We start from the raw sequence: 22,772 nt of genomic DNA, 5'->3' as shown, positions 1-22,772 counted from the left end.
AATCTTCTCCCTGATCTTAGGAGTTTCTGTGCATTTAAAAAAGATGAGAATGTCTATGTAAGAATATTTTAGTTCATATTGGGGCTGCACAATAATGGATACAATGGTAATTATGATTATTTCGCTCATTATTACAATAACAGTTGTTCCACGAAATTGAGTTGTACATCAGCATAAGCCTGAGACTGAGTGGAATAACGGATTTATTCTATCCACATTCACTGGATTTTGAGAAACAGAGCACTTTTATTTTTATTTTTTTGCAAATTTGATAAATAAAAACTTTATACAAAGCGTCCAACAAAATCATTTCCGCTTAACAAATCATCGAAATGACAGTAGCAATTTGTGAAAAAAATGCTATAATAATAATTCTTGAAAAGATTTAAATAAAGATGCATTCTTACCATCAAATACTTTTATTCCATATTTTGTTGCTTTTTTATTTTTATATTTTGGGATTTTAGTTTTTGAGTAGAGTTTTTATTTCGTCCTCAGTTTGTTCAGCAAAACGCTCCACCATTTTGTTTTTCTCTACTCACGGTATATGAGCTGATAGCCTAGTAGTAGAGGAGCCAATCAGAGCACGTCTAAAAAAAATCTAAAGTCCTTCCCTCACCGCATTACCGTAGGCAGCACCGATTTCAATTTCTGTAGCCCTCGATCTCTCGCCTATTACATAGCTAGGGTTACAGTGGGGGGCTAGTCCTCTGGTAACCGCGAGAGTTTGACTCCCCACTCACATCTGTATTGCAGCGTGCCTTGCCAGAAGGTACCATTTTTATGATGTTTTTTGGTATGACCCAACTGCGAGTAGATCTCCCGATTGAGAGGTGGACACGCTAGCCACTAGGCCAACTCGTGGTCGCAATCCGAGCACGCGATTGCTCATATCCAGTGAATGTGGATAGAATAGTAACAATTATTTATTTCAGTGATTCAACTCACCTAGGGACTCAGAAGTTTTTCCCACATCTAATCGTGATCGTTATCATTTCAAAAGAAAATAAGCTTTTCTTTAACACAGTAGTCTTTATTTCTTCAAATATAAATTTGTGCAAATCTTTAAATCAAACTAATACTGGTCCTAATACGGACCTACAGTGGTGCTTGAAAGTTTGTGAACCCTTTAGAATTTTCTATATTTCTGCATAAATATGACCTAAAACATCATCAGATTTTCACACAAGGCCTAAAAGTAGATACAGAGAACCCAGTTAAACAAATGAGACAAAAATATTATACTTGGTCATTTATTTATTGAGGAAAATGATCCAATATTACATATCTGTGAGTGGCAAAAGTATGTGAACCTTTGCTTTCAATATCTGGTGTGACCCCCTTGTACAGCAATAATTGCAACTACACATTTCTGGTAACTGTTGATCAGTCCTGCACACTGGCTTGGAGGAATTTTAGCCCGTTCCTCCATACAGAACAGCTTCAACTCTGGGATGGTGGTGGGTTTCCTCACATGAACTGCTCGCTTCAGGTCCTTCCACAACATTTCGATTGGATTAAGGTCAGGACTTTGACTTGGCCATTCCAAAACATTACCTTTATTCTTCTTTAACCATTTTTGGTAGAATGACTTGTGTGCTTAGGGTCATTGTCTTGCTGCATGACCCACCTTTTCTTGAGATTCAGTTCATGGACAGATGTCCTGACATTTTCCTTTAGAATTTGCTGGTATAATTCAGAATTCATTGTTCCATCAATGATGTTAAGCTGCCCTGGCCCAGATGCAGCAAAACAGGCCCAAACCATGATACTCCCACCACCATGTTTCACAGATGGGATAAGGTTCTTATGCTGGAATGCAGTGTTTTCCTTTCTCCAAACATAACACTCCTCATTTAAACCAAAAAGTTCTAGTTTGGTCTCATCCATCCACAAAACATTTTTCCAATATCCTTCTGGCTTGTCCATGTGATCTTTAGCAAACCAGATGAGCAGCAATGTTCTTTTTGGAGAGCACTGGATTTCTCCTTGCAACCCTGCCATGCACACCATTGTTGTTCAGTGTTCTCCTGATGGTGGACTCATGAACATTAACATTAGCCAATGTGAGAGAGGCCTTCAGTTGCTTAGAAGTTACCGTGCGGTCCTTTGTGACCTTGCCAACTATTACACGCCTTGCTCTTGGAGTGATCTTTGTTGGTCAACCACTCCTGGGGAGGGTAACAATGGTCTTGAATTTCCTCCATTTGTACACAATCTGTCTGATTGTGGATTGGTGGAGTCCAAACTCTTTAGAGATGGTTTTGTAACCTTTTCCAGCCTGATGAGCATCAACAACGCTTTTTCTGAGGTCCTCAGAAATCTCTTTTGTTCGTGCCATGATACACTTCCCCAAACATGTGTTGTGAAGATCAGACTTTGATAGATCTCTGTTCTTTAAATAAAACAAGGATGCCCACTCACACCTGATTGTCATCCCATTGATTGAAAACACCTGACTCGAATTTCACCTTCAAATTAACTGCTAATCCTAGAGGTTCACATACTTTTGCCACTCACAGATATGTAATATTGGATCATTTTTCACAATAAATAAATGACCAAGTATAATATTTTTATCTCATTTGTTTAACTGGGTTCTCTTTATCTACTTTTAGGACTTGTGTGAAAATCTGATGATGTTTTAGGTCATATTTATGCAGAAATATAGAAAATTCTAAAGGGTTCACAAACTTTCAAGCGCCACTGTATATATGAGCCCCTAAGAACCAGGGTGGGCCATCCCACATTTTTGAAAAAAATGAGTTAGAGGGTGGCGGCACGGTGGTGTAGTGGTCAGCGCTGTCGCCTCACAGCAAGAAGGTCCAGGTTCAAGCCCCGTGGCCGGCGAGGGCCTTTCTGTGCGGGGTTTGCATGTTGTCCGCGTGGGTTTCCTCCGGGTGCTCCGGTTTACCCCACAGTCCAAAGACATGCAGGTTAGGTTAACTGGTGACTCTAAATTGACCGTAGGTGTGAATGTGAGTGTGAATGGTTGTCTGTGTCTATGTGTCAGCCCTGTGATGACCTGGCGACTTGTCCAGGGTGTACCTCGCCTTTCGCCCGTAGTCAGCTGGGATAGGCTCCAGCTTGCCTGCGACCCTGTAGAACAGGATAAAGCGGCTAGAGATAATGAGATGAGTTAGACGGTCTATGAGGTGGGGCATATAAGTGTAATTCATAAAAATTTTACCTTTACTAGTGATGTCTTTCTATTCTAGTTTTTGTTAAATTCTGTACTTCAGAGATGCAACAAAACTTAAACTTTATTGAAATTTCTCGAAATCAAAAAAATGTGGGATGGCCCACCCTGGTTCTTAGGGGCTCATATAAACTTAATGCTACATATAAACACAAGAAGACTTGAAAAATAAAGATAAAGATAAATGAGAGTCTTGAAATTCAATGCAGTATACAAATTAGTGTTTGTCGTCGATTAATTTTAATTAAAAAATACAAAGCATGATTAAAATATAATTAATTACACAGCACTGGGTCATGACTGTTCTGTTTGCTTCCTGTCCGTTGAGGATGTCCTTTCCATCCAACATGAACACAGTAGTGGCTTTGTCTTCTAGCTGATGTTTCACAGAGTCAATCAAATAGCACTACTGTTTGTTCCAGAAACAATCCTGGATTGTACTGAAGACTCTGCATGCACTGCATAGCTCATAGCTGTTTTTAGTTTGAAACAGCAGTTTAAGTGTTGTAGTCTTGAGGCAATTCAAGCAGATGTCAGCAGACAGGGAGTTTCTGTTTATTTTGAACTTTCTGTGTGTAGATGTATTTATAGCAGTTTCTGTAGGCAAAAACACACACAAGCACCTTGAGGTCTTCTCTGCCATGGACTCAGATCTTTTTTTATCTCTTGATAAGAGAAAGTCCCTCTCATGCCAGAATCTGGTCTTCCCAGGCAGTCTCCTGTCCCAGTACTAACCAACTCTTTAAGGCATATGGGTGCAGCACTGATCTCCATTTCTATAGCCCTCAGCCTCTCACCTATTGAGGTATTTCACTCACGTGACCAAGTCATGTGATGCTGCCATTTTGGACGGCACGGCTCGAATCAGTTTGAATGTGAGAAAGGCGACAAACGAAAAACATAAAAGAAAAAGGAGCAAGATGCAGAAAACACCTTCACTATCCAGCGACGTAGGGCATTTACAGGGCGAGCAGAGGGAGAGGTATTTGCAAAAATTGAGGTTAGCAGGCTTAGAGAACGACGTTTACCTGCTTCCACCAGGACTGTTCACTGACAGCTAAGATTTGTTCACATTTTCATTTACTTTCGGTCCTCAGGATAAACAAAATGTTATTAAATGTCATTGAAATAACTTCTTAGTCTGTTGAGACATGGCCCGTTATAAGTTTTTCCTTTACTGTATTGGGCTGGCCGGGGCTAGCTAGTGCTCCGGGGCTGGCCGGGGCTAGCTAGCGCTCCGGGGCTGGCCGGCGCTAGCTAGCGCTCCGGGGCTGGCCGGTGCTAGCTAGCGCTCCGGGGCTGGCCGGCTCAGTAAACTAGTAAATACAGTAAAGGAAAAACTTGAGACTGAAAGGTTTTAACAGTCATCCAAATGACTGAACGTAAACGTTGCTACAGCAACATACTAGGTACTATGATGTTGACATTAGCTAGCTTGCCGTCCAAAATGGCGGACACCGGGGCGTCACGTGACGTCAGGTGAAATACCTCAATACAGCTAGGTTTACGGTGGGGGGCTAGTCCTCTGGTAACCACAAGAGTTTGACTTCCCCATTCGCATCTGTATTGCAGCAAGCCTTACCAGACGGTAGTAGGTACCATTTTTATGATGGTCTTTGGTATGACCTGACTGCGAGTAGAACTCATAATCTCCCAGTCAAGAGACTGGCACACTAACCACTAGGCCAATTCACGGTCTTGATAAGTGAGCAAAACAAACAAAATGGTTAGTTAGTTAGTTAGTTTATTTTACAGTCCCCTTAGGGAAATTCTTTTTCACAGTTTACATACATTTCATAGCATGTTTTAAGGGCTGTTTCATACATACAGTAGAGACATACATAATCACAAACACATGGACATGGTCACAGGCGTGTATACATATCAGACTGTTTTCACACATACAGTAGAGACATATATACATAGTCACAGACACACAGACATTGTCACAGATACATTTGGATCTACAAAAAAGAGAGAAACATGTATACATTTGGGGCGGGGGGGGGGCATACACATTGACCTGGTTATCTCTGGGATGTTTTGTTTATCATTTGGATGGCTGAGGGGATCCTGGGGGGGGCGGGGCATACACATTGACATGGTTATCTCTGGGATGTTTTATTTATCATTTGAATGGCTGAGGGGATTAAGCTTCTGCTGAAACGGGCCTTATTGCATCTTATACTGCAGTACCTTTTACCTGAGGGGAAAAGTGAGAAGTACCGATTTAGTGGGTGGGTAAAGTCCAGGGATATTGCATGTGCAATACGTGTGATGGCCTTGTTGTTTTGGTCTTGCAGATTTGGAGGTTGGTACTGCCAAATTTGCAATCTTAAATTGGCCATGTAGTGCATTACTACAACACCATTATGTTATACCCTATGTCGTGAGCATGTATAGTGAATAGAAATGCAATTGGGATTCAACCTCTCCTTTCAGTCTTCCAGGTCTGTGGGTTATAAAGGGCCCTTGCAGGTGCACAGAGCAGCTCTGACTCTGCAGTATGATCATGGCAATCCTGTACACTGACACTGTCTTAATCCATAACTTTGACTATATGACATTCGGCAGCTGGAACTGACAGATAGACAGGTGCATAAAATCTTCAGGGTTAAAACTAACCGTTTTTCTTCTTGTTTCCTCCCGACAGCAAAAACCCCCTAACGCTGACTGGCGTTTCAATCAGAACCAGAGACCTGGACCCAGTGGGTGAGTTCATTAAAGCATAGATTTGCAGATCATGAAAATGTTGTGATATAACTGTGTGTGTGTGTAACTGAAGTTATAAAAATACACACCGGTTTGATGTGCATGTATTTGCATTGTATTAATACACACTCTTATATGCCATGATTATTTATGCATGTCTACGGAGTTACACTTAGACTGACAGAAACCTTTTCTGGATCTTACAGTTTGGTAAATGTATAAGCTCAAAGAGCTGTAAATAGATAAAGAGAGAGGAAATGTGGAGTGGTGGGGGGGGTTGAGAACACAGAGGGCACTGTTTGCTCATCACAGATCCGAACAGGAGAGAGGACAGAAATCTGTTGCCCTAGGGCCAAACTGAATGCACAAGCATGAAGTCAAAACCCTCTCCCTTTCTTTTTAACTAATTATTGATATGTCACACCAAGTAACAAAATGCTTGTGGATTAAATTATCTCATATTAACACACACCCAAAATATACAACTTAAAAAAGTGCCAGATAGGTACACAAAGAGAGAAATGGAGACTGGTGCAGGGTGTGTGGGGGGGTGACAGAGAGAATTGTATCCTAAATTAATGCTCCATTACACAACTCAACAGAAGGAAGCAAAGCAGGAAGGAAGGCAAGGTTTGCACCATGATGCACAGCTCACATAAATTGCTAACATTATCAGGCACAAAATATAGAAAGGCAAAACACAAGAGCATGTGATTAAAAATAAAGTAATATTTACAGTAAGATATACAGTGGTGCCTGAAGGTTTGTGAACCCTTTAGAATTTTCTGCATAAATATGACCTAAAACAACATCAGATTTTCACACAAGTCCTAAAAGTAGATAAAGAAAACCCAGTTAAACAAATGAGACAAAAATATTATACTTGGTCATTTATTTATTGAGGAAAATGATCCAATATTACATATCTGTGAGTGGCAAAAGTATGTGAGCCTCTAGGATTAGCAGTTAATTTGAAGGTGAAATTAGAGTCAGGTGTTTTCAATCAATGGGATGACAATCAGGTGTGAGTGGGCACCCTGTTTTATTTAAAGAACAGGGATCTATCAAAGTCTGATCTTCACAACACACGTTTGTGGAAGTGTATCATGGCATGAACAAAGGAGATTTCTGAGGACCTCGGAAAAAGCGTTGTTGATGCTCATCAGAGTTTGGACTCCACCAATCCACAGTCAGACAGATTGTGTACAAATGGAGGAAATTCATGACTACTGTTACCCTCCCCAGGAGTGGTGAACCAACAAAGATCACTCCAAGAGCAAGGCGTGTAATAATCAGCGAGGTCACAAAGGACCCCAGGGTAACTTCTAAGCAACTGAAGGCCTCTCTCACATTGGCTAATGTTAATGTTCATGAGTCCACCATCAGGAGAACACTGAACAAGAATGGTGTGCATGGCAGGGTTGCAAGGAAAAAGCCACTGCTCTCCAAAAAGAACATTGCTGCTCGTCTGCAGTTTGCTAAAGATCACGTGGACAAGCCAGAAGGCTATTGGAAAAATGTTTTGTGGACAGATGAGACCAAAATAGAACTTTTTGGTTTAAATGAGAAGCGTTATGTTTGGAGAAAGGAAAACACTGCATTCCAGCATAAGACCCTTATCCCATCTGTGAAACATGGTGGTGGTAGTATCATGGTTTGGGCCTGTTTTGCTGCATCTGGGCCAGGACAGCTTGCCATCATTGATGGAACAATGAATTCTGAATTATACCAGCGAATTCTAAAGGAAAATGTCAGGACATCTGTCCATGAACTGAATCTCAAGAGAAGGTGGGTCATGCAGCAAGACAACGACCCTAAGCACACAAGTTGTTCTACTAAAGAATGGTTAAAGAAGAATAAAGTTAATGTTTTGGAATGGCCAAGTCAAAGTTCTGACCTTAATCCAATCGCATATGTTGTGGAAGGACCTGAAGCGAGCAGTTCATGTGAGGAAACCCACAAACATCCCAGAGTTGAAGCTGTTCTGTATGGAGGAATGGGCTAAAATTCCTCCAAGCCAGTGTGCAGGACTGATCAACAGTTACTGGAAACATTTAGTTGCAGTTATTGCTGCACAAGGGGGTCACACCAGATACTGAGAGCAAAGGCTCAGATACTTTTGCCACTCACAGATATGTAATATTGGATCATTTTCCTCAATAAATAAATGACCAAGTATAATATTTTTGTCTCATTTGTTTAACTGGGTTCTCTTTATCTATTTTTAGGACTTGTGTGAAAATCTGATGATGTTTTAGATCATATTTATAATAATAATAATAATAATAATAAGTTAAATTTATATAGCGCCTTTCAAGAAAAACAAGGATGCTTTACAATTATAGACAAAGAAAAAAAAACACAATAAAAAATAATAAATAAATAAATTAATAAATAATAAAAAATAAAAGTAAAAAGTCCACCAAGTAGGGGTCAAGATGTAATTCCAGTGGTGTAGCAGCCACAGTCCCACCAAAAGGCGCATGAAAACGAGTCCCACATCTCCAGCACAGCCGCCGTGACGCCGTCAGCCACATCGCTCGAACACCACGCCGTGGATCCACAAAGCGAGCAGAGAAGCTCCGCCACGCAGAGCACTGGTGTGTCCCAAACCGCCTGCACAGCCACCGTGACGCCACCGAGCAACATCGCTCGGAACATCACGCCAAGCATTAAAGCGCAGAGCGCTGGACAACCACGAATGTTAAATGAGCAACGAGCTCAATGCAGTCCACAGCTGGGAGCGCAGGCATCGCCCATGGCGAACCAAGGCCTGGAGAGAACTAACGCCCAAAACTGGGTCCGGAGCTACACCACAACCGGCGGACAAAACACTCAAACATCAAACTACACAAACACACAGAAAAAAAATAAAATAAAATGAAAACTGAAAAAGAAAGAAAATAAAAATAAAATAAAAAAAAGCTCTGGTGAGAAGCGGCAGCCAGAATGCGCACGACGTACTCTCAACCGGAAACGGAAACGAAAAAATGGAATGGCCAAGTCAAAGTTCTATATTTATGCAGAAATATAGAAAATTCTAAAGGGTTCACAAACTTTCAAGCACCACTGTAGTACGATTAAATGGAAACAAGCTAAAGTATTGCATCATGTTGAACTAGAATCAGAATCATATTTATTGGCCAAGTATATGTATATGTCAGTTATGCGTATGTAATATAAGAAAAATGTTGATATGTAAATGTAATATAAAATATAGACAATATAGACATTACACAATATAATACATATGCAATTTACAATAGCTAGTATAACTATTATATGCAATAAACACTACAATATACGCTATCTATATTATGCATAAAATATCTATAATTTCAATAATATACTGAATAGTTATTCTCTGAAATCAAGTCGTACATGAGCTGATAGCCGACTATAAGCCATGTATGACGAGATTGAGTGGAATAACTGTTTTATTCCATCCACATTCACTGGATTTTGAGAAACAGAGCAGATACAAAACTTCGACAAAATTATTTCTGCTTAGAATGTAAACAAAGTGATGAAATGACAGGAGCAATTTTTGAAAAATGCTATAGTAATAATTCTTGAAATTTTTTTCAAAAGATACGTTATTACCATCAAATACTTTTATTCCATATTTTGTTGCTTTTTTTTTGTATATTTTAGGGTTTTGTTTTCGAGTAGAGTTTTATTTCATCCTCAGATGGTTCAGCAACACGCTCCGCCATTTTGTTTTTCTCTACTCACGGTATATGAGCTGATAGCCTCGTAGTAGCCAATCAGAGTACACTGTTGCTCATATCCAGTGAATGTGGATAGAATAAAATATAATATACAGTATACATTATAAATATGTATGCTATTAACAATATAAACTATTATGAACTAGTGTGAAAACTGACTGTAGTATAGTCAAAAGAAAGAAAGTATAAAGAAAAAAACAGTTGTGGTGCTTGTAGTCATAATAATGCCGCATCTGTTGCTGTGGCAAAGGCGAGAGCTCCAGTGGGAAAACTCCCTTCTTATGCGACTGTCAGTAACTTACACTTTTCCTGTCCAGCATGAGCTTAAGGCCTTCAGAGCCAAAGGCATTCATCCTCTGTCTCATGCCAAGCAGTTTTGGTGCTCACACTGCACCAGATTCCCAAAAGACATTACATAACACATTCCTGCCTGAGAAAAGGCCATTTGGAAGTCATTAAATCTTTTTTTGTTTCATTGCAAACGTCAGCTCCACATATACAACAGTGGAGCGACTCTCAAACTATTCTGCTTATTGATAGTTAAGCTGCAATGGTTACTATTTGTTCTGTCGTTCAAGGTTGTTTGAAGGATTATCAAGGAAATAAACCCTCGCGGGGTCGATAAAAAGTTGATACATTGGATTAGTCAGAGATTCTGAAAAAAGAAGAGTCCACTTCACTACAGACATTCAGTACATGAGGCAGATTTCTCTCTCTCTCTCTCTCTCTCTGTATGAATATGGATCATACCATTTTCTTCCACTTTATGATAAAGCATAATGATTCAAATGGTGGTCTTTATTTCAGTCACTACAAGTTCAGATCTGCCCTTTTAAGACCGACGCTACCACACAAGCTGAGGTACAGGAGAATAATACAAGCTCGTGTGCTAATAGACTTTTATCCCCATGTAGCTGCTCCCTATTGGCTTTCTTGCACTAAGACTTTGATCCTGTAGTATTATGTGCCGTGTATAGGCTCGTCACTGGTATTGCTTGCTTTTTAGAGCTTTTATAGTGCTAGAATAGGGGACGAGTTGGGTGTGGTGATTTAGCGTATGTGAGTTTTTGAATGTCTGATTAGCAACGGTGTAAAACAAATCTTTTAGTGAAAGTAATGTTTCAAAGAGAATTAAGATGTTTTATTTGTAGGTTTTGGAAATGGTTCCAAAAAGTGTTTTTTTTAATGGATGCTAACATCAGCACATTGAGTTCATTGCTTGAAAGTCAGCCTTGTTTATCAAGTTGGATAAGAACAAATTTATTCCTAAATCCTTTGCTGAAGCATTTGCACCAGAATTCACTAAAATCCACTTAGTTCAGAACAATTGTCATCTTTTATTCAAGTATATGTTACAGGTCAAAAAATTTCAATCGAGGTGATTTATTTATTTATTTATTTATTTATTTATTTTGATCTGGGTTAAAATGTTTTAACCTCGTTCATAATTTCCAACCTAGGTAAAATTTTGGATTATCTAAGATTCTTAAAAAGGATTTTCCATCACTTCTTTTATCTCTCTTTCTTCCATCCACTTCCTTAGCACCTATCAAGTATTTCTTCTTGTCTGTCTACTTATTTAGCATTTTATTTTTTTAAATCTTTTTTTCATACTTAATCAGGATTCAAACTCAGAATCTTAACCCGACACCTTAACCACTAGACCAGCAATGATCATGATGGAAGGAGTGAAATATATTTTGAATTTATTAATGAGTCCAGTTTTATTACGTCATCAAATAGTTTAAAATACAAAGTCTTCCCAAATCTTAACCCTAACCCTAGATATAGTAAGCCTCCCTAATACAAGTAGCAAATTACGAACTGGGTTAAAAATTTTAATCTAGGTTCAAAAATCCCACCTGACTTACAGTTCTGACCTGTAACATATATGTATTGTGTACGTTACTACTACATTACTGTATATACAGACTTATTTTACATTTAGCGAAATTCTGTCATTTCATGTTATTGACTTGAAACATCTCAATCCAAACCAAATCTATAAATTAAGGCAAATAAGATTAGACATTGGTTTAGAGCAAAGAAATGGTGCTCTTTAAGGATGAAGAGTTAGTGTGTGTTGGTAGCCAGAACACTACAGTAGCTGAGCTGTATTACTGGAACATTTAGTGCACACCACCTTTAAGTGTTCCTCTTTCGCCATTTAATTGCCATTTTATCATTTTCATCTCTCCGTGAGCTTTTCCTTCTGTGGAGCGTTTGTGGGTGTCTCAAAATGCACATTGGCTGTGTCTTGAACATGCTTGATAATTTATAAGTGATTGGAATTTATCAAAATGCACATATGCATAAGAAAATCAGCTTCAGCAAAACCTTTGTACAACCCCAATTCGGAAAAGGTTAGGATGCTGTCTAAAACATAAATAAAAACAAAATGTGATGATTTGGAAATCTTGGAAACCCTATATTTCACTGAAAATAGTACAAAGACAACATGTCAAATGTTGAAACTGAGAAATTTTATTTATAAAAATGCTCATATTGAATTTGATTCTAGCAACACATTTAAAAAAAAAAGTTGGGACAGGCATGTTTACCACTGTGTTACATCAGCTTTACTTTTAACAACACTCAGTAAATGTTTGGGAACTGAGGAAACCAGTTGCTGTAGTTTTGAAAGAGAAATGTTGTCCCATTCTTGCCTGATATACAATTTTAGTTGCTTAACAGTTCAGGGTCTCATTTGTCGTATTTTGTGCTTGATAATGCGCCAAATGTTTTAAACGGGAGACAGGTCTGGACTGCAGGCAGGCCAGTTTAGCACCCAGACTCTTTTACTACAGAGCCATTTAGTTTTAATATGTGCAGAAAGCAGTTTGGCATTGTCTTGCTGAAAGAAATAAGGCCTTCCTTGAAAAAGATTTTGTCTGGATGGCAGCATATTGCTCTGAAACGTGTATATATCATTCAGCATTAATGATGCCTTCCCAGATGTACAAGCTACCCATGTCATGTGCGCTAATCAGGGCTTTGAACCGGTTCAAGGAACGAAAACGAAAACCGGGAACTTTTTCTATTTCACATGGAACAGAAACGAAACCAGAAACTTTATTATTTTTTATGTTCCGGAACAGAAACGCTTATTAAAAATAATGGTAACCGGTTAATACCGGTTTTTATTTCGTTCCTCAAAGTTTCCGTAGCCTACAAATAAAAAAGCCATTCTCCTCCTGCGCAAGTTTCTATGACCCGCTGGGGTTCACTTCCTGTGTGACGTTCGCTGATTGAATGGAGAGAGCGGGAGGGTGGACTACTAGTGAGTAAGTGCATTACTGAGTGTCTGAGCAAAGAAGAGCCTGAACGATGCAACCTCCCTATTGGCTGTTTGTAAAAATGTATCAGTTGTTGCCCCTCCCACGGGAATCATCGCGGGCTCGAGAGACGAGACCTGACGAGTTAGTTCGTTGGTAGCAGAACAAAATGTCTGGACACAAATCGGGTTTTCAGAAAAGGAAAGAAAATAAACGGAGGGTCGAAAATACAAAAAAGGAGGCAGAAAATGCAAAACGAGTTTTAAGGTAGGACAAATGGTTAGTTTTCTGAGGCAGCCCGCCGTGGCTGCCTGCAGGCTTATTTATTATAGCCCATTTAGTTAAAATAGTTGATATAAAATGTTTATAGTTATAGTTATGTGATGGTTGTCCTGATTTAGACTGGTGTTTTTTTTTGGGGGGGGGGGGTTGCGCGATGTTGCACCCGGGTCCAGATTAGGGCAGAACCGGCCCTGGCTACATTTCAGCTGTAGTTTGTTTTATGTATGTATGTACTTGCATAGATGTGTACTTGGTCTTCCAATATCGCGCCTAACAAAATCTCGCGGCGCGGTGACGTCATGCGGTAGCCCTCTATAGGGCCTGACTAGCCTTTGGTAACACACTAAACGAATTCTCTTTCATTTTTGGCACTTTTTCTGTTTGTGTAGATGGGAAGACATACTGAGAATCCAAATCGCCAACATTTGAAATAATAATTGTTTTGAATTATTTCTTGTCTTATTTAATGAAGGTTGTAATAGAATTGGCCTACATTTGGCTTAAGCTGGATGAGACAGAGACATAATTTTATAGCCATTTGTTAAACAGCTGACAGGGAACGTAATTAACCGTTCCGGGAACGAAATTTTTTTGTTCTAACCGGTTCGGGAACGTCTATTTAATGGTGGAACCCAAAACCGGAAACGTTAAAATTCTGTTTCTGTTCGGAACGAACCAATAGGAAAAAAATTCCGGTTCAAAGCCCTGGCGCTAATGCACCCTCATACCATCACAGATGCTGGCTTTTGAACTGTGCACTAATAACAAGCCGGATGGTCCCTCTCCTCTTTAGCCAGTCGGATGGTCAAGTGTTCCTGAGCCCATGCAGTGACTTCCACTACAGAATTATGTCTGTTTATAATCCAGTGTTGACTTGAGGGGCCTGAAGATCACAGGCATCCAGTGTTGGTTTTCGACCTTGTCCCTTATGTACAGAGATTTTTCTGGAGACTCTAAATCTTTAATGATATTATGTACAGAGTGGTGGGGAGTAGTGAACCCCTCCCCATCGTTTCTTCTGAAAGGCTTAGACTCTCTGGGATGCTCTTTTTATACCCAGTCATGTGATTGACCAATTAATCTATTTTTTTTTTTAACATGACACAACTTTTCCAGTCTTTTGTTGCCCCTGTCCCATCTTTTTTGAAACAAGTTGCTGGCACTAAATTCAATATGAACATATATTTTCCAAAAACAATAAGATTTCTTGGTTTCAACATTTGATATGTTGCCTTTGTACTATTTTCAATGAAATATAGCGTTTCCAAGATTTGCAAATTATCACATTCTGTTTTTATTTATGTTTTACACAGTATCCAACTTTTTTGGAAATGGGGTTGTACAGTGCTCAGTGTAAATGAGTACACCCCCTTTGAAAAGTAACATTTTAAACAATATCTCAATGAACACAAACAATTTCCAAAATGTTGACAAGACAAAGTTTAATATAACATCTGTTTAACTTACAATGGGAAAAAGTAAGGTTAATAATATAACTTAGATTACAAATTTTTCAGTTTTACTCAAATTAGGGTGGTGCAAAAATGAGTACACCCCACAACAAAAACTACTACATCTAGTACTCTGTATGGCCTCCATGATTTTTAATGACAGCACCAAGTATTCTAGGCATGGAATGAACAAGTTGGTGACATTTTGCAACATCAATCTTTTTCCATTCTTCAGCAATGACCTCTTTTAGTGGCTGGATGCTGGATGGAGAGTGATGCTCAACTTGTCTCTTCAGAATTCCCCAAAGAAAATAATTTATTTACACCACAAAGGTGAAGGCTACAAGAAGATCAGCAAAGCTTTACTTATCAGTCAGAATACTGTAGCAAAAGTGGTACAAAAATTTAAGAAAGATGGAACTGCAACCATCTCACAGAGACGTCCAGGTTGTCCACGGAAGTTAACACCTCGACAGGTGCGTCTTCTGATGAGAAGGTTGAAGAAAATCGGCATGCAAGTTCACTGCAGTTATCTAAAGAAGTAGAAAGCCAACCTGGGGTGACTATTTCCCGTGACACAATACGGCATACACTGCAGAGGAATGGCATGCATGGATGCCGTCCATGAAAGAAGCCTCTCCTAAAGCCCAGGCACAAAAAAGCCCGCCTAGAGTTTGCCAGGGCCCATGCTGACAAAGATGAAGACTACTGGGACTCTATACTCTGGAGTGATGAGACCAAGATAAATGTTTTTGGAACTGATGGCTTCAAAACTGTATGGCATCGCAAAGGTGAGGAATACAAAAAAAGGGCATGGTGTCTACAGTGAAACATGGTGGTGGCAGTGTCCTTATGTGGAGCTGCATGAGTGCTGCTGGTGTCGGGGAGCTGCATTTCATTGATGGCATCATGAATTCACAGATGTATTGCTCTATACTGAAAGAGAAGATGCTACCATCACTCCGTGCCCTTGGTCGTCGTGCACTTTTCCAACATGACTAAACGCACATCTAAGGCCACTGTTGGATTTCTGAAGAAGAACAGGGTGAAAGTGATTCAGTGGCCAAGTATGTCTCCTGATCTGAACCCAATCGAACACCTATGGGGAATTCTGAAGAGACAAGTTGAGCATCACTCTCCATCCAGCATCCAGTCACTAAAAGAGGTCATTGTTGAAGAATGGAAAAAGATTGATGTTGCAAAATGTCGCCAGCTTGTTCATTCCATGCCTAGAAGACTTGGTGCCGTCATTAAAAATCATGGAGGCCATACAAAGTACTAGATGTAGTCGTTTTTGTTGTGGGGTGTACTCATTTTTGCACCACCCTAATTTGAGTAAAACTGAAAAATGTGTAATCTAAGTTATATTATCAACCTTACTTTTTCCCGTAAAAGTTAAACAGATGTTATATTAAACTTTGTCTTGTCAACATTTTGGAAATTGTTTGTGTTCATTGAGATATTGTTTAAAATATTACTTTTCAAAGGAGGTGTACTCATTTACGCTGAGCACTGTATATTCTCACAGGAATTTGTAGTTAGGTTTGGCCTCAGGAAAACTTTTGCACACACACACACCTACTTTCCCCAGTGTGTGTATGTTATTAAAGGTAAAAATGTTTTCAAAACACAATAACATTCCTGAAGTATTCTATGGAAATAAATTTGCAATTTTTCAGGACTTTTTCAACCATTTCATGTTTCAAAGAATGCATTATAATGTAGATCATTATGCATGACAAATTTTGCACTTTAGAACTCGCTTGGGTACATTTGAATACTGTGTGTGTGTGTGTGTGTGTGTGTGTGTGTGTTTTGGCTGTATTTCCTCTCTCTCTGGACTTGAATCCACATCCCATAGCCTTTACCACAGGAAGTGCTTATCTAACCACAGGATATGATAATGCTGACCAAAGGAAGTGCTATTTCCCTTCATAAGACTGTAAAGCTAATTAGGGGACAAATAAAGCATCTTACGTTCCCCAACAGACACAATAACTAAGAAGTGATGATAAGCCCTGAGTCATCTGTCCCACACTCAGGGAATATGCTTGTCCCGGGTCAAGTATGAAGTCAAGTCAGTTTATTTGTATAGCGCTTTTGAACCACAGACATTGTTGCAAAGCAGCTTCACAGAAAATTAAAGATTTTAAACATGAGCTAATTTTATCCCTAATTTATCCCTGAAGCTGCTTCTGTTTATTTTGTACCTGTGCAGTGATCTGATCTCAGTCTTTTTGTGAACTTGTGTTTATAAAGCAGTCACAGGGATGTGGGAAGGTCTGGTTTATCTAATGCTGCAGTTTAGTACGTAAAGATCGGGGGTCTCTGCTCTGAGTCTGTTCCTTAGGAGCAGTTTCTGTCCTCGTATCCTGCGTTCCTTCACTCTGGCTCTGGCACGCTTTCTGTGCTTGGCAGCACCTCCTACTCTCGTCTGGTCTTCTTCTCCGCTCCTCTCACTCACCTCACCTCTCCTCTCTTCTTCCGCTTCTCTCCTCTCACTCTCCTCTTCTTTCACTCTCCTGTCACTGTCCTCTTCTCTCCTCTCACTCACGTTTCCTCACTCACTGTCCTCTCCTCATACTCACCTCTCACTTACTTCTCCTCTCACTCACCTTTTCTCTCCTCTCACTCTCTTCTCCTGTCACTCCCCTCTCACTCCCACTCTCCTCCAATCCAGAATCTTCTCTTGCAGACTGTTTTTCATTCCCTTTTTTCTTGTAACTCGTTACATTTTTTCCATGCTGTGTTGAACTTTCAACCCTAGTTGTGCATTCCTTTGCTGGTCTTTTCATTACTCTTTCTCACCATATTCTCAGACATCATAAGAAGGCACGAACTCTATTTTGTTCTTCTTACTCGAGGCATCATCATGAAGTCATCTGCTGCTGTGGCTAATAGTCTTCTGATTCCCCAGAGAGTGTAATGTGACATTGTAGATCTGCTTTCTGGCCTTTGGGCTTGTATAAAGCAGGAAGTGAGATCCCGTGAGATCCAGGCAGGACTGAGAGGGATCAGAGACTCAGCACAAAGATGTCTCCCATGAATACGTTTAATCTTCATAGCTTAAATTGCTAGCGTGTGCAGGGTTTTTTTGTTGTTGTTGTTGTTAAAATAAATATGTGAATGGGAAGTGTATAAGTGAAGGGACATTATAAACTTAATTTTAGGAGATTATATAGAAGAAGCTCTGCTATTCTGTAATTACATATAGTTACAGTATGATGAGATCACAAGTATGAGATAATGAATCTACCTGCAGTTAAAGTATAGTAATCGTGGCTTTTTTTGCCTTATCATTGTTGAGTAATCATGCTTTGTACAGCTTGAGAGACCTGAAGGGCAGGCACGAACCCATCTCCTTCACCACAGGGATCACTGTGTGTTTCTCAGACAAATTACATCCTTTTGTCTTCTGCCATGATCTCCATGTCTCGAAACGTGGATATAAACAAAATAAGATTTGCTATAAAGTCTGAAGCAGAGTTCTTTACTATTATTTGCCAATGTTGATATGTCTTCATCTTTCTTGGATAGCTTAACTAATCTAATGAGCTCCAAAGATAAGCCATGTTTGCTGAGAGAGAGAGAACAAACACAAACTCCTTAAATAAACTGGTCAGGAAGGCACAGCAATGTCTGCACTTCCTGCGTAGGATGAAAAGAGCCCACCTGCCCCTGCCCATCCTCACTACATTCTACAGAAGCACCATAGAGAGCGTTCTAACCAGCTGCATCTCTGTGTGGTGTGGAGGCTGCAGTGCCTCGGACTGGAAGAATGTGAGGAGAGTGGTGAGGAAAATCATTGGGACTTCTCTTCCCTCCATTCAGGACATTGCACCAAGGTGTTGCATGTCTCGAGCCAGAAACATCATCAGTGGCCCCTCACACCCTCACTATGGACTGTTCTCCCCTCTGGCCTCTGGAAAGAGGTTCCACAGCATTAGGTGTAGGACCACCAGATTCTGTAACAGCTTTTCCCCTGGGTCACCAGACTGCTGAACTCCAAACCCAAACTCTAAACTTCTATTTATAACTTGAACGTTCCAAATTCGGCGGCACGGTGGTGTAGTGGTTAGCGCTGTCGCGCCTCACAGCAAGAAGGTCCGGGTTTGAGCCCCGTGGCCGGCGAGGGCCTTTCTGTCTGCGGAGTTTGCATGTTCTCCCCGTGTCCGCGTGGGTTTCCTCCGGGTGCTCCGGTTTCCCCCCACAGTCCAAAGACATGCAGGTTAGGTTAACTGGTGGCTCTAAATTGGCCGTAGGTGTGAATGTGAGTGTGAATGGTTGTCTGTGTCTATGTGTCAGCCCTGTGATGACCTGGCGACTTGTCCAGGGTGTACCCCGCCTTTCGCCCATAGTCAGCTGGGATAGGCTCCAGCTTGCCTGCGACCCTGTAGAACAGGATAAAGCGGCTACAGATAATGAGATGAGATGAGATGAGATGGTGCTTTATGGTGCTGTTAAATGCGTGCTTTTCTAACTTTATGCTGAGATCACTGTAATTCCTTCTTCCTCAGCTTTACTGGTAAAACCCTAAATAGATTCAAAACACATATTCAAAATTTAGCTTCTTGAGTCCTTATTCATTCCAACCCCCTCGTCTCTCCTACAGCTCTACACTCTGCTCCAACTCCCAGGTGCACTGATATTGGAAAAAGAAAAGGAAAAAAAAGGTAGTGGGTGTCTAGGACTTGGGGGAAGGTCTTTCAGTGCCACCGTCTCCAAAGCTCCTTCTCCTCTTTTCTTCCAAGTTAACTTATCATGCACCTTTCCTCCCAACAAGTTCTTCTTCTTCTTCTTACTAGTCTGGGGTGGGTTTCCCAAAAGCATCTTAACTAGGAGAGACAGCGTTCATTGTGCTGCTTGCTCTACCATTTAACGATGATGCTTTTGGGAAACTCGGCACTGTTTTTTGTGTACGGCAAATTTACTTAAACTACAGGAAAAGAGAAAAGAGGCTACTATGCCACCGGTAGTGCTCCAGACTTTAAGAGCTATTTGCTCTGTATTTATGTAATTAATACAGATTGTGAGAAAGTTTTCTCTCTTCCTTTGTAAATCCTAATTGTGTCATTAAGTGCATCTGGTTACAGTGAAACTGCATGGGAGCTTTAATCACTTTAATGTTGTTTAAAGCTTGAGAGATTCTGTATGTCAGGTAGCAACAGTAACAAAAAAATCGCCTACAGTGCTAATTCTCTTTCTGCTAATAATCAGGACAAGCATTATCAATGAAGACTGAAGATTGGGTCGATAATTTCTTAACGTGTGTTAGCCTTCTCTAACGAGGTGTTACAGAGATCCGACCTACTTTTGCGTTTGTTCTCTATAGATGCAAATTGGGTTTAAAAAACAAACCTTTGAAGCTCAGCTCAGCCCAGATGGAAATGATCAGTGTTTGTATTTGTGTGTGTGTGTGGGGGGGGGGGGGGTCTACTTTTAGGCAGCTGTTACCTCTCTGTTTCTGGTCTCATTAACTTTTTACTTTACGACATAGCATGGTTCAGGGCAGCATCAATGTGTGTGTGTGTGACATTGTTTTGTAATGGTATATGTAGGAGACAGTGGTGTGGTCCAGTCTGGAGTAGTGGCTATAGTCAGACTACCCCCTTACACATTTCAACACACACACACTAATTACAGGGTAAAAGCTATGTAGCATTACTGACAACAGATCTGCCAGTCTAAGTGTGTGGGTTTTCACCACAGACTGTTGGTTGTGCTTTACTGATTTGGGAAACAGTGGACAGAAGTGCACAAAAATAACAAAGATTAAAGTCAATATAAATCAACAATATAGTCATACACTTTAAAGAATGACTTTATTCCATCGTCTCAGACAGTTCATTCAAATGGTAAAATATTTAGAGAGTTTAATTATTATTATTATTATAATTATTATACCCCTGCTCTGAAGGGGGGGGTATACTGGTTTACCTCTGTCTATCCATTCATCCGTATCTCCATCCGTCCGAAAACACCCTTTTTCTCAGCAGCCACAAATTGGTTGCTGAGAAACTTGGTACCCAACTTCAGCTTGGGGTTCTATACCATGTATACCGTTTTCAGGTCTGTTGCACATCAACTTCCTGTTTACCAGCTGAATGTATTTACGAAACGTATAGCATGGATTTACAAAATTTTTGTAACACTTTTCACAGCAACTACAAATCACAACTGCTTGGTATTTGGTACCGAGCTTCAGCTTGGTGTTCTATACCATTCTATGCCCACGTCAACTTCCTGTTTACCGACTGAATGTATTTACGAAACATATAGGGTGGATTTTGACGCTATTTCAAGAAGCAAAGTGCTATTTCAAAATGACAGTTTACCAGGATGCTATTTGAAATCCCTGGGGAGAGACACTGCTCTTTACTTACTTGTTTCAGGGTTCATTATTTGTTGAAGTCAACATTCATAATAAGTGTCCTAGTCCTTCGGTTGCTTGCATTCTGATATAAGCGAGAGCGGGGGGATGCGTAAGTGAGCAGTAGCTCACAGTTGATATTGTTGTTATTATTATTAGTAGTAGTAGTCGACTAACTAAAAGAGTTTCACACCATTTGCAGTGATTTTAAGGTCGCAGTTTGAAGGTATCTTAGTGGATTTAAGGTAGCAGTGTAACGCAGTGAACAGTGTCAGTCCTAGTGATCAGTGTTTTCTGTTTCCAAACCCTCTGTTACTTCTGTTATTAAACCCGCATATCTAGTTCTACATCTGGCTACTTCGTGACAAGGTCTGTCCTTAAAACGACAATTGAGTGCATAGTGTATATGTGCATCTGACTATAGGACTATACAGAGATGTGCTTTTTTTGTGTGTGTGTGTGTGTGTGTCTGAAAAATAGAGAAAAGGAATAAACACAGTAGCTGTAATGTGCCCTGTTTTGCTCCTCAAGGTCATGCATGTCAGGTCTTGTTACAGAACCAAAAAAAATAAAAATAAAAAATTTTAAGACGCACAGACGCCTGTACAGAGCATGCATGCAGCTGTGCTGTTTAGGGAAAAGGAGAACAAAATGGCTTCTGGCTTTCTCACTCCTCTTTCTCCCTCTGTCTCTCCCACAGAGCCACTGCCACTCCAGAGGTCGCCATGGGAACCGGACCTTGGCCAAACCCCCCAACCGAGGCTGAGCAGCTCCAGGCGCTAATGGCCGCCGCAAATGGTCAGAACCACACCTATTTATGACACACACACCTACTCCATTGTCTGTCTGTCTCTCTCTCTCTCTCTCTCTCTCTCTCTCTCTCAAACTTTCCATATAATCATATAGTAAAAATGAAAATGACAAAACATATCGAGAGCTTCTCAAAACTTCCACAGCCTCCTTTATCTCACTCCCCTGTACATATCACATTAAAATGATTGTTCATATAAAATGGATTTTTTAAATTACTTTCCCCACACACACACCCTTACACTTTTCTTTTCTCCCTGAGATCGCTCTAAATTGAATAATGAGTCTTACATCTCTCCACTCTGGCATTTTGTGTTTGCTGGAAGCGACAGCAGCTGCGCAGGCTCGCTGATAATGCCCGCTCTGTGCTCATCAGCGTTGTTGAGGATTTATTTATTTTTTTTAGACCACTGATGCACAGAATCTTATTTCTGTTCCACACAGTCTTTCACTTCCCACATGGATACAGATTATTATTGTGTTGCTTATTGTATGGGAGTAAAAGTTCTATACAGCTTACTCTAGTCATTTAACACCCATTAGTAACACAAACCAGCAGGAAAACAGTATAATTATTTATTCTATCCACATTCACTGTATTTTGAGAAACAGATAATTTTTTTTGCAAATTCAATAAATAAAAACTTTCTACCTCTCGCCCGTAGTCAGCTGGGATAGGCTCCAGCTTGCCTGCGACCCTGTAGAACAGGATAAAGCGGCTAGAGATAATGAGATGAGATGAAAAACTTTCTAAAAAACGTCTGACAAAATAATTTCCACTTAGAATGTAAACAAACCGGCGAAATGACCGTAACAATTTGTGGAAAATGCTATAATAATAATTCTTGAAAAATAAAAAAAGATACGTTCTTACCATCAAATACTTTCATTCCATATTTTGTTGCTTTTTTTGGAGCTTTGTTTTCAAGTAGTTTTTATTTC

General features: G+C 40.1%; 1 protein-coding gene across 15 annotated transcripts in view; it reads left to right on the top strand.

Moving 5' to 3' along the window:
- Window positions 1-22,772, top strand: part of LOC132882001 (protocadherin gamma-A10-like) — a 180,925-nt gene that overhangs the window by 148,406 nt on the left and 9,747 nt on the right. For all 15 annotated transcript variants that reach the window (XM_060915160.1, XM_060915162.1, XM_060915148.1 and 12 more), the window contains exons 2-3: window positions 5,853-5,911; window positions 21,721-21,818. In XM_060915160.1, coding sequence (XP_060771143.1) covers window positions 5,853-5,911; window positions 21,721-21,818 — 157 coding nt within the window. The remainder of the gene's footprint in view (window positions 1-5,852; window positions 5,912-21,720; window positions 21,819-22,772) is intronic.

Source organism: Neoarius graeffei, chromosome 2 (assembly GCF_027579695.1).
Source record: "Neoarius graeffei isolate fNeoGra1 chromosome 2, fNeoGra1.pri, whole genome shotgun sequence".
NCBI lineage: Eukaryota > Metazoa > Chordata > Actinopteri > Siluriformes > Ariidae > Neoarius > Neoarius graeffei.
Note: the sequence above shows the minus strand (reverse complement) of the source record. Positions and strands in the feature narration are given on the sequence as shown.